Source organism: Aegilops tauschii, chromosome 4 (assembly GCF_002575655.3).
Source record: "Aegilops tauschii subsp. strangulata cultivar AL8/78 chromosome 4, Aet v6.0, whole genome shotgun sequence".
NCBI classification, from domain to species: Eukaryota; Viridiplantae; Streptophyta; class Magnoliopsida; order Poales; family Poaceae; genus Aegilops; species Aegilops tauschii.
The window spans coordinates 351870464-351883646 of NC_053038.3; the positions used below are offsets into that span (position 1 = coordinate 351870464).

The 13183-nt window shown below is 47.8% G+C and overlaps 1 protein-coding gene across 1 annotated transcript; it reads right to left on the bottom strand.

Annotated features, from left to right (window-relative positions):
* Positions 1-10380: 10380 nt before the first annotated feature.
* LOC109757943 (uncharacterized) lies at positions 10381-12976 on the bottom strand. The gene is made up of 2 exons (XM_020316787.4): positions 12664-12976; positions 10381-10865 (listed from the first exon to the last, which is right to left on the bottom strand). The coding sequence occupies exons 1-2, from the start codon at positions 12929-12931 to the stop codon at positions 10597-10599; spliced, it is 537 nt and encodes a 178-aa protein (XP_020172376.1). The 5' UTR covers positions 12932-12976; the 3' UTR covers positions 10381-10596.
* Between the last annotated feature and the right edge of the window lie 207 nt (positions 12977-13183).

Here is a 13183-nt window from a genome sequence, read left to right on the forward strand (position 1 = left end):
AAGAACTTCTGGAACGCCGCCGGGCCAAGCTGGACATCACTGATTATGCTCATCTGAGCATTGGAGATATTGTCTCTGGCTATCTTAATCAAGTGCACAACAGCCGGGACCTGAAAATTGATATGGTGAAGCAAATACAGCAACAGTCTGAGGTATGACTCTCTTACTTACTCCATAGTTATCCTTACCATATCAGCCCCCAAGTCTATTACTTATGATGAAATATGTTGTAGACTTAATACCGGCTTAATAATCACTGCAAGAAAACCGTCTTACCTGGTAACACTCGAGGGCCGGTTTGAACAGCATAGTTGAACCGGTCCTTACCTTATTTTAATCAAGTAGTTGAGCAGCTTTACGCATTAGCCCCCAAGTGCCAAGTACCTTTGCCTGCAAAGTGCTTGGGACTTATTTTCATGAACCGACACTGTAAATAGAGCTCTTCAGCATACATTAGCCCCCAAGTGCCAAGTGTCTTTGCTTGCAAAGTGTTTGGGACTTAATGTTGCATTATAATCACCCTAACTGTAACCCGGAATTTGTACAGGCCGCCTGTAAGAAGTTTGAATCAGAAATCTCTGATCTAAAGAACCGCCTGAAGACTCAGGAAAGTGAAACCCAAAAGGCCAACTCCAAATTTGAATTCAGTGTATCTGCACAAGAGAAACTGAAGAAGAAGTTTGGAGCAGAAAGAAAAGCCTGGGCGAATGAAAAAACTGCTTTGCTCAGCCGGGCCGAACAAGCGGAGGCCACTCTTACTGAAAGAACCGCCGAGCTATCCGGCTTAAAACGCCATGTATCTCAGATGGTCTCCGCAATCTTTGGTAAGTTACTCTGTAAGTTTCTAGCTAGTTTACATCGTTCATTTCCCATAAGTATCTCAATTGCCATCAGCTCACCTGACTTTGTAATGCAGGTCCCAGGAGTTCCAATCTCAACCAGAACGTGCTGACCAAGCTGAAGGCGGTTTATACCTTGGTAGAGCAACTTTACACCGGGTCACAACGTGCCTTAGCCGTTGTGGCTCTGTCAAACGAAGTTCCCACTCATCTGGCGGATGTACCCAGGCGGCTTGCCGTGCTTCCTCAACGCTTCCAAGAGTTAAGACGAGCTTCTGCAAGAGCCGGAGCCATAGCCGCTCTAAGCCGGGCCAATGCGTTTCTACTGGAGCTAGACCCGACCGACATCGCCCTTGGGTATCCTAGCTTGAAGAAAGATGGCACTCCCTTTGACCAGAAGGACTTCGCCGCTTGCGTGAAGAGCGTACGCCCTGTGGCCACTTTGATTGGTAATGACACAGACCTTACCAAGTATCAACCGGGCTATGACGCGGAGAATCAGAGGATCCCAACACCTCGTTATGAAGCAGTCAGCCTGCTTCCTCCGACTCGTAAGCATACCTTCGCCCCTGGAGTTGACCCGACCGGGTTAATTGATGATGAAGCTCAATTTGAAGCCTTGAGTGGCATTGACTGGAAATCATCAACCTTCCAGGACATGGAAACAGCCGGAGGAGCGAAAGAGGGATGAGCCGGAAGCTTCAGCCCAACATCACCTTTGATTTCTTAGGCGGCTCATGGTTATGTCTTAAAAACAATGCCTCACCTTTTGGACTCGGAGAGTCCTGTAATAGAGTAGGACAAACACTTAATTTTGTCATGCCATCGTGCACGTGTGTAGCGCTTAACCCTGTTTAAGTTGCCCTTTTATATTCTTCCGGGTTATGTTTGATCCTCTGCTTTCCTTAAGTTTAAAGAGCTGTCTTTAATTGTCCTGCATAGAAAACAAATCACAAGTCCCTAGGCGGCCTGCGAGCCTTCAAGTACACTTCCGGTTTATGTAACCCGAATAATGAAGGTTGAGAACTCAACTCCGGTTCACCAGCACATATAATGCTTATTATGTGCTATCAACGTTATTAATCAAGGTTAAGCCGGTGGAATAAGAACCACCCTTGAACACTTTTGATATGATCAAAAGAACTTGTTTGCAAACCAAGAGATCTCAAAAATTTAGAGGCTTCTGATTCGAATACGACCAGAGAACCGTCCCAAAGGGGTTAAGCTAAGATTCGAATGCGATCATATAGCCCCCAGTGGCTTTGGCGTTGTCGATCAAGAGGGTACCGACAACTATGTTCTCTTTGGTTCGAATACGACATGTTTGAACAGGAAGCCCCCAAATGACCTTGAGAGTTGTTTAACGACGCTGATTCGAATACGATCTACGCCGGTTTCCAAAGGGGGTTGAGCTATGATTCAAATATGATCAAGAAACTCCCCAATGAGCTCGGCAATATGCCAATCAAGTGGGTATCGACAGCTATGTTCTCTTTGGTTCGAAAACGACCCATGTTTGAACAGGAAGCCCCCAAGTGATCATATTTTTAACAGCCAGATTCGAATACGATCATAAGCCGGATCAACCTCCAAGTGACCATGTGATATTACAATGAAAATAACAATGACACATTTACCTTTGGAGGTGAAAAAAGGACAGAGGTTCTGCTTTATTATTTATCATAATATATACATGGCTATAGAAATATATACATTATGAGAGCTGGTGGCTCAAGTGTAATAAGGCCGAAGCTGAGCTATATTCCACGGCCGACGGGTCTCCTCCTCCGACTTACGTGAATCTTTGTGCTCTCGAATATCGATGAGGTAGTATGACCCGTTGTGCAAGTTCTTGCTGACCACAAAGGGCCCTTCCCAAGGTGGGGATAACTTGTGTGCATCTGTTTGATCCTGGATGAGCTGGAGCACCAAATCACCTTCTTGAAAGGTCCTGGACTTAACCCGGCGGCTGTGATAGCGGCACAGGTCTTGTTGGTAAATCGCCGAGCGAGCTGCTGCTACATCACGTTGTTCGTCCAACAAGTCAAGAGCATCTTGACGCGCTTGCTCATTGTCCGCCTCGACATAAGCCGCCACTCGAGGCGAGTCATGACGGATGTCGCTAGGGAGAACCGCCTCAGCTCCGTAGACCATGAAGAAAGGCGTGTAACCCGTTGACCTGTTAGGAGTAGTATTGATGCTCCATAACACAAAGGGTAACTCCTCCACCAACAACCCGACATCCGTTGCAAAGGGACCAAAAGCCGGGCTTGATACCCTTCAAGATTTCCTGATTGGCTCTCTCAGCTTGACCATTGGATTGGGGGTGAGCTACTGATGAAACATCAAGCTGAATATGCTCTCGTTGGCAAAATTCTTCCATGGCCCCTTTAGACAGATTGGTACCATTGTCAGTTATAATGCTGTGTGGAAAACCAAAGCGAAATATCACCTTTTTCATGAACTAAACCGCCGTGGCTACGTCACACTTACTAACCCTCGACCCACTTTGTGAACTTGTCCACCGCCACCAAGAGGTGGGTCTTCTTATCCTTGGACCTTTTGAAAGGCCCAACCATATCAAGCCCCCAGACTACAAACGGCCAAGTGATTGGAATCATCCTCAGCTCTTGAGCCGGTACGTGAGCACGTCTTGAGAACTTCTGACAACCGTCACATTTACTGACTAAGTCCTCAGCGTCAGCGTGAGCCGTCAGCCAATAAAAACCATGACGAAAAGCCTTCGCCACAAGGGATTTTGATCCGGCATGATGGCCGCAATCCCCCTTGTGAACCTCTCGTAAAATTTCTTGACCCTCCTCAGGGGAAACACAACGCTGAAAAGCCCAAGTAACACTGCGATGATGCAACTCGCCATTGATAATTATCATTGACTTAGACCGCCGGGTTATCTGTCTGGCCAAGGTTTCATCCTCAGGCAAGTCTCCCCGGGTCATGTAAGCCAAGTATGGCACTGTCCAATCTGGGATAACGTGAAGAGCCGCCACCAACTGTGCTTCTGGGTCAGGAACAGCCAAGTCTTCCTCTGTAGGCAACTTGACAGAAGGGTTATGCAGAACATCCAAGAAAGTATTAGGCGGCACCGGCTTACGCTGAGAGCCCAGCCGGCTTAAGGCATCAGCCGCCTCGTTCTTTCTGCGGTCAATGTGCTCCACTTGATAACCCTAAAAATGCCCGGCGATGGCATCAACTTCACGGCGATAAGCCGCCATGAGGGGGTCCTTGGAATCCCACTTGCCTGATACCTGTTGAGCCACCAAATCTGAGTCGCCAAAACATCTCACCCGGCTTAAGCTCATCTCCTTAGCCATCCGAAGACCATGGAGCAAGGCCTCATACTCAGATGCATTGTTAGTACAGGGAAACATCAACCGTAGCACATAACAAAATTTGTCACCTCGAGGGGAAGCTAAAACGATTCCAGCCCCCGAGCCCTCCAACTATCTGGACCCGTTGAAGTGAATAGTCCAGTATGTGTTATCTGGCCTCTCCTCAGGCATCTGCAGTTCTGTCCAGTCGTTGATGAAGTCTACCAATGCTTGAGATTTGATAGCAGTGCGTGGCACATACTTTAAATCATGAGGCCCAAGTTCAATGGCCCACTTAGCAACTCTTCCGGTGGCTTCTCTGTTTTGAATGATATCTCCTAAAGGAGCAGAACTAACCACAATGATGGGGTGGCCCTAGAAGTAATGCTTAAGCTTCCGGCTTGCCATGAACACCCCATAAACAAGCTTCTGCTAATGTGGATACCGTTGCTTGGACTCAATGAGTACTTCGATGACGTAGTAAACCGGCCGCTGAACCGGATGTTCCTTACCCGCCTCCTTGCGCTCCACCACGACGGCCACACTGACGGCTCGTGTGTTAGCAGCTACATACAACAATAAGGGCTCCTTATCGACAGGAGCAGCAAGGACTGGCGGCTCAGCTAACTGTCTTTTCAAATCCTCAAAAGCAGCATTAGCAGCATCACTCCAGACAAAGCCATCTGTTTTCTTCATCATCTGATATAGTGGTATGGCCTTTTCACCCAAACGGCTTATAAATCGACTCAAAGCAGCGATGCGACCCGCCAGACGCTGGACATCATTTATGGACGTCGGCTTAGCCAGAGAGGTGATTGCCTTGATCTTCTCCGTGTTAGCTTCAATGCCTCTGTGAGAAACCAGAAAACCCAAGAGCTTGCCTGCCGGAACACCAAAAACACACTTGGCCGGGTTAAGCATCATCTTGTAGACCCGAAGATTATCAAAGGTTTCTCTCAAATCATCTATCAAGGTCTCCTTCTCTCTGGATTTGACCACAATATCATCCACATAGGCATGAACGTTGCGCCCAATCTGATTATGAAGACAATTCTGCACGCAACGCTGGTAAGTCGCATGTGCACTTTTGAGCCCAAAAGGCATGGACACATAACAGAAAGCTCCAAAGGGAGTAATGAACGCCGTTTTCTCTTGGTCCTTAACAGCCATCTTAATCTGATGGTAACCAGAGTACGCATCCAAAAAACTTAAACGCTCACAACCCGCCGTAGCATCAATAATTTGATCAATACGGGGGAGAGCAAAAGGATCAGCCGGACAAGCCTTGTTTAAATCCGTATAATCCACACACATACGCCAGGTGCCGTTCTTCTTGAGCACGAGCACCGGGTTAGCTAGCCATTCTGGATGAAAGACTTCAACGATGAACCCGGCCGCCAAGAGCCGGGCTACTTCCTCAAGAATGGCCTTCCACCTCTCCTCATTAAACCGCCGGAGAAATTGCTTGATTGGCTTAAATTTTGGATCAATACTAAGAGTGTGCTCGGCGAGTTCTCTCGGTACACCCGGCATGTCAGAAGGTTGCCATGCAAAGATGTCTCGGTTCTCACGGACGAACTCGATGAGCGCGCCTTCCTATTTAGGATCCAGATTGGCACTGATGCTGAACTGCTTAGATGAGTCGCCTGGCACAAAGTCAATAAGCTTAGTCTCATCGGCCGACTTAAATTTCATTACCGGCTCATGCTCCGTGGTCGGCTTTTTCAAAGACGTCATATCTGCCGGGTCAACATTATCCTTGTAAAACTTTAGTTCCTCTGTCGCACAAACAGATTCAGCGTAAGCAGCGTCACCTTCCTCGCACTCCAAGGCTATCTTTCGGCTGCCATGAACCGTAATGGTCCCATTGTGACCCGGCATCTTGAGCTGCAAATATACATAACACGGCCGTGCCATGAACTTGGCGTAAGCCGGCCGCCGAAATAAAGCATGATACGGGCTTCTTATTTTGACCACCTCAAAAGTCAGTTTTTCCGCCCTGTAGTTGTACTCATCTCCAAAGGCTACTTCCAGCTCGATCTTACCAACTGGATACGCCGACTTACCGGGCACCACACCATGGAAAACAGTATTGGACTGGTTGAGGTTTTTATCAGTTAATCCCATCCGACGGAAGGTCTCATAATAGAGGATGTTGATGCTACTGCCTCCGTCCATGAGTACTTTAGTGAATTTATACCCACCAACTTGAGGAGCCACCACCAAGGCCAGGTGACCTGGATTATCAACCCGGGAAGGGTGATCTTCCCTACTCCATACAATCGGCTGTTCAGACCATCGTAAGTAATGTGGAACTGCCGGCTCAACAGCATTCACAGCCCTCTTATGAAGCTTCTGGTCTCGCTTGCACAAACTGGTAGTAAACACATGATACTGTCCACTGTTGAGCTGCTTTGGATTGGTCTGATATCCCCCTGCTGCTGCTGCTGATTACCCTGGCCAGCTTGCCGATTAAAACCTCCTTGATTACCTTGAAAACTCTGAGAATTGGAAAGGTATAATCTAGAGTGTGATTCTGATCCCGTGATTGAGTGAGAAAGATGGACAGTAGATTGACAGTATCCGAATCAAATAAGAAAAAAACGTAGCGCCGCCTGAGCCGCCGCCCGGGCCATTGTTGCCATTAAAAGCATTGGAATTTTTGAAGGCTTTCATGATCGCGCAGTCTTTCCATAGATGAGTGGCCGGCTTCTCCCTAGAGCCGTGCCTTGGACAGGGCTCATTCAACAATTGCTCAAGCGTTGGGCCTGACCCGCCAGATCGGGGAGGTGGTCCCCCCTTACGTTGGTGGTTGTTACCCTGCGCATTGGTGTTGGCCACAAACTCCATACTGCCATCAGCCTTGCGTTTGTTACCTCCCTGATTCGCCGGGTTATGCCGAGGGCCCTTGCCGTTGCCATTCTTCTTTCCCTTCCCTGTCCTTTCATCATCAGACGCGGGATCCTTGGTATTATCAGAATCGGCGTACTTGACCAGAGCCGCCATCAGCGTACCCATATCATTGCAATCGTGCTTGAGCCGCCCGAGCTTCATCTTCAGGGGCGCAAAACGACAATTTTGCTCCAACATTAAGACTGCAGAGCCGGCATCCATCTTATCAGACGAATGTATTATCTCTTTGACCCGGCGTACTCAATGGGTTGTAGACTCGCCCTCTTGCTGCTTGCAGTTAGTCAAATCCACAATTGACATAGACTGCCTACATGTATCTTTGAAGTCTTGGATGAATCGGGCTTTTAGCTCTGCCCATGACCCGATCGAGTTGGGCGGCAGTCCCTTCAACCAAGTGCGGGCAGACCCATCCAACATCATGGTGAAGTATTTGGCCATTGCCGCCTCGCTGACCTCCAGCAACTCCATAGCCATCTCGTAGCTCTCAATCCATGCTCCGGGCTGTAAATCAGCCGTGTAATTAGGTACCTTCCTAGGTCCTTTGAAATCTTTCGGCAGACGTTCGTTACGGAGAGCCGGCACCAGGCAAGGGACACCTCCGGCTCTTGTAGCCATGCCTGCCTCAATAGAAGCCGTCGGGTAAACCGGAAAAGGCTGGTAAGCCGTCATCTGAGCCGCCTGCTCGGCTTCCTGACGCGCTCTGTCTTGATCTACCGCATTAAAGGCTCCATTATGTGCCGGGCCATGCCCCCAGGAAAGTCATGGCGCCGGACGTTGCTTGAGCCGGTCGCAGAAACCATGTGTCTGCTATAACTTGGGCTCCGGTTTGGACGAGGGGTTGAATGAATCTTGTCCCGGCTATATGAATATGCCTCCTGTTGCGCTAGGGCCGTCTGAAGAACTTCTCTGACCCGGCGGGTTTCGACCGCCGTCGGAGAGTCGCCTTCGACTGGGAGAGCCGCCAGTCGCGCCGCAGCAGCGATCATGTTTTCCAACGGGTTGGCATAATGACCCGGTGGTATTGGCACGTATTGAGGCGGGGTAGTGTTCACACGGGGAGGCCCCATCACTTGCGGCTGAACCAGTGTTCCAGCCCCGGGTGCCGTGACTTCTGGCGGGTTACTGGGCCCTGCACCAGGCGTGTTGAAGAGGTTTCGAGGATCGTAAACCGGAGGGAGTCGAGATTGAGCCTTCTGATGCCTCCTTCTCATGATCTCATTGGATGCGTTCTGATACATTGTGAGCCGGAAAGACTGCGCCTGAATCAGCTGAGTCTGGGCGTCGAGAGCCACCCATTCTGCAGCCATCCTGATCCCTTCCGCTGCTAGATCTTCCTTGGCTCGTGCTATATCCAGCTTTAACTGTGCCACTTCTGCATCATGTTGAGCTTGATCCGCCGGGACGACTGTGGCAGTTAACAGGGCCGTCATCTTATCTGTGAGATCCATTAGCACCTGAGCCGGTGAGTGCGCAGGGCCTCCTGCCCCAGCGGCGGGGTTTTGAACAGGTTGTGTGCCGGCCATGAAGATTCCAACCCGGCTCGGCGGCTCAAAGGGGTCCGGAATACTATCGCCATCGGAACAACCCCTGAGCCTGCCATCTTGAAGTTGATACAACGAGTTGGTCTCATCTGTGGACGACTCGCCGTCAGAGCGAGCGGCCGTCTCATCGCCAGATCCAGATCCTTCAGAGAGTCCTCCATGGACGCATCCCACGAAAGCACGCTTCAAGGCAGGCAGAGTCCGGGCGGGTCTCGCACGCTGAGCCGTCTCGGCGGGGTCGACGCAGAGGTCCGGCTCGCCAATCTTGCCAATGAAAACGTGGATTCCGCCGAAGGGGACCCGGTACCCGTACTCGATTGAGCCGGCGTCGCGGCCCCAGCTTGCATCGTCGATGTAGAGCTTGCCGCGACGACTCTTGGTCATCCGGCTCACAACGTATCCCTTGAGCCCTTCGAAGCTGCCCTTCAAGAACTCAAATCCACCGTGCGCTAGCCCCACGGTGGGCGACAACTGTCGTGGAATTGTCACGGCAGATGTCCTCGTGCAAGGACTTAGTCGTGGAGCCATCGCAACTAGGAAGCTTAAAGGGGTTTAACGGGACAAAGGACACGAGGGTTATACTGGTTCGGCCCCTTACGGTGAAGGTAAAAGCCTACTCCAGTTGAGGTGGAATTACTTAGGGTTTCGATGACCAGGGAGCTAAACCGCTATGCCTGGTTATCGATCTGATGTTGCCTCTCTTGAACCGCCGCCGGGTCGTCCCTTTATATAGAGAGGTTAACGCCCAGCGGCTCTCAGAGTCCCGGCCGGCTCATAAACAATGTCCGGCTCGGACTCTTAACTATTCTGCCTTACACTACAAGTCATGCCATAACGGCGGTTTAACACTACAGGCCTTAAGTCGCCTCTGGGCCTTAGGCTCATTACTAAACCGCCATCCTTAATCTATCCTTGGGCTTCTGAATGAAGAGTTGTCGCAACGTAACCCGGCCCATCCTGGGCGGGTTACACCAGTAGCTATATCCTCAACAAAATGTAAGCAGCATTTCTAAATATTTTCATTCTCGAAAATTCATTTATATCTACACAAAACCAATTGTAGAAACTCTGGAGATTTTATTAATTGTCTTGAGGAATGATAATTTTCCCGCGTTAATTGTAGGCTAGCATCGCCACAATCCACAGGAGAGCAAGACCTTGGCCATTACTCAATGTTTAAAGGATGAGAAGTCCAATTTTCAGAGGGAGAGATGGAAATGCCTTTGTCTGACTTGTTCCAAGATGCTGGATACAGATCTGATGACCAGGTCTTAAAAGACAAGATGAGATGGTCCTGATCATGTTTATTTTTTATATCTAATTCCGTCTAAGAGTCTAACTACAAGATGTAGACACACTCTGTTTTGATGACTCCAATGTAAGCGGCAAAGCCTAATTATTTAGGAGATAGGAAATAAGGTAAGTTAAATTGCTTTACATCTGAGCAAGATTCCTGCTTATCTGGTGCTTATTACTATATGAAGCTAGTGAACTGGCCTTTTGACTTGAATTTGGCGCAATGAAAACGTGCTTCTCTTGGGTTCCCTCAGATTACTTGATGCTCTGCACATGTCCACTTGCTCAAGCATTACCAACACAAGCTACCCATCACTAAATAATACTCCTACAACTACTATTAGATGATCCGTTGGTCACACCTGATGACCTGAAGTTACTAGGAAGTGAGAACTACGAAAAATTCACATCAGGAGCATAATCATGGATGCTGATCAGTATATTATTCTAGGTGACCCAGTATTTCATGGTTATAATGGAAGATTAAAGAGGATCCAATTGATGTACAGGTGAAGAAAATCACCAAAATGAAGGAGTACTCTATTATGATCTATTAGAATGTGCTTGAAGCAATACAGAACCATGATATACTTGGTATAGTACAGACTAAATGTACAATACAGACTTCCAAGTAGAATCTTCGGCCTACGGCTCACCTGTTATCTGTCACTTCAGCAGTTACTTGGGTGGGACAACCAATGTATAGATTAGCAATGCCGAAACGATGATAATCGCCCCTACCAAGGTAAATCTTGGACTTGTCCACAACATCAAGTTAGACCTCTCAGCTCTTTTGATTGGATCGACTTCTTCTGACAATGGATACTCACTGCGCCGTGGGTTCCAGGTCACATATTTGTTCGGTGAGAACTCTGAGAACAGGGTCTTCTTCCCTTTCTTCTTAAAGGTAGACCAAGCCTTATCCCAGTCGGTTGACGATGTGTCACCTGAAAAGTAAGACAGAGAAATGATTCAACCTGCAAACATGTTTTCATCGTATACAAAATTCAGCAATCAAATGTGGATGTTTTCACCGGCAAACAGTGCGATGATTATATCTCTTTCAAATAAACTTCGCCCACCTACAATTTCCAGTTACGTCATACATCATCGCATATCAAATTCATATGTAGCTCAGGAAAATCCTCCTATGGTGTTTGGTACTTAAAGAGGTTGAATGTTCAGGAGGTTCCTTTTCTTCAAGTGGCTTGGGAGTCTGCCTATGTTACGAAATATAACATGCTCTGAGATCGACTGACTACTAGGATCATACGTCAACAAAGTATTGTTGCTCTTTATGACACAATGCAACAGAGGAATCACATATCCTTTTCTTTCATTCCTCTGCTGGATAATAGAACTGGAGTTCCATAAGGGTAATAGCTTTACAATAAGGGTAATAGCTTTACAATAATTGATTTACTCTTCAATTTTGTCAATCTAGTTGCACTGGATGTTTCGTCGATTTTTTTTAACTCTAGACATTAAATCGTGTAATTGACAAAAAAAGTAATGATTGGTCCTGGAAAATTTCCCAATATATTGGGCTTCCCGGGAAAGGGCAGAGGGGGAAAACCTTAATGCATAGCAAACAGCTAGAGTATTAACTCTGGTGTTTGTTTCTTTGTATTTAGTTGTGAAACCTCTTACATACTGTTTCACTGAGTACTTTTTTATCGAAATGTTCTATTAATATCTTACTATAACAGTAGGATGTCATAGGTTACTGTTCCACTTCAAAATAATGTTGAATGGAAGTGGTGGTCCACTATATGTTCTGACATCTTCCTTTGGTGCCAAATTAATGCCTATCACAAGGTGCACATATTATCAGTAACCTGTTATAACAAACTATGTGTAACAGGACCTTTTTAATCTAACTCCAAAAAAGGAACTTCACAATCCACCAGTTATTATCCATCAAATCAAATATATAACCAAACAAGGGCAAATATCCAGTATTGACCAGTGAAGAGAAGAAGAATCTTTCATGCATATTTGAATCTAAGAAACTAACATTTCGTTCATATGCATTATGGGTAGAAAAGATATGACAAGGTATGTAAAAAGGAACTAACACGTTTGTACTTGGTAAAAGATATGCCTGGTACGGTGAAGGAAAGCATTGCCATGGCAAAGACCAATGATGAAGCATAAACGACTTGATCAGAGAAATCAAGCATAACTGTTGTTGGAGAAATCATACAGTATTGTTCGCTGTCACTAGTTTGAAAAGGAGGTAAATAGATGCTGACGAAGCGAGAACCTATTGCTGGATCAATAAACGACCTGTATAGAACACTAATGGCATGACAATATAAATGCCGGTCCTTATTGTAGATGCAGTTGTGAATATGCAGTGACCTGCAAGTGCACACAAGAACAGACCATGCACTTCGGTTGGAACAAAGGAAGCAAACATTGCATTTCACTTCAAAACTTACTATGTTAGCACATGAAATGAGGGATTCACACTGTTCTGCAATCTGTATGGTCCAGTAAGCAGATCATGTCCGAACGAGTAAAGTGAACATCAGCATCTTGAATTTCAGATGCGGTGATCGGGCTAATACTATGATATTCTAGAGGGGCGACACTATCACTACAACACAACAACCGTGAGACTAGTGGCGGAGCTAATCGGCAATTAAGTAATCAACAGCGGCATTTCATCAAACACCTACAGGCTACAGGGAGCAACGAGAGACTCAACAGCTGCTAGTAGACTTGGTGTGCTGCTCATACCTTCGTCCCTGCCGCGCTTGTCCGGGGAGCCTCGGGAGCAGCGAGGGGCGAGCGCCAGTGGAGGCCGTCGAGCCAAGAATTTCCCGGAAACCAGTAGTATCCCCATGGCCCCTCCCCGTTCGAGATTCTGCCGATCAGGAAGGATTCTTTCCCCGCGCGGCCTCTCTGCTAATCGCGGTGGGGGCGGGGCGAGCAAAGGAGGAGGCGTGGCTGAGAGAGCGCTTGGAGTCGCCTGCTGCTTGCGTGGACGCAAGGAGGACGGCGACATGGCAACCGTGTGGCTCTCCCTGCACCAGAGAACCCTCACGCCTCCGGTACGGTGGCCGGCACGGGTGATGCAAAGAAAATTTGCTATGCTAATTTGTTGTTTTCCGCAGTTGTTTTCCAATTCGAAACAACCTGCAAAGGTTTCTGGATTTTGACTCCTCCACTATTTCTTCCGGAAAAAGCTTACCTTCTACCAGCCGATCGCGCTCACCCGTCCGCCGGCTCCGTGGCCGTTCGATCGTGTGTTGACCAG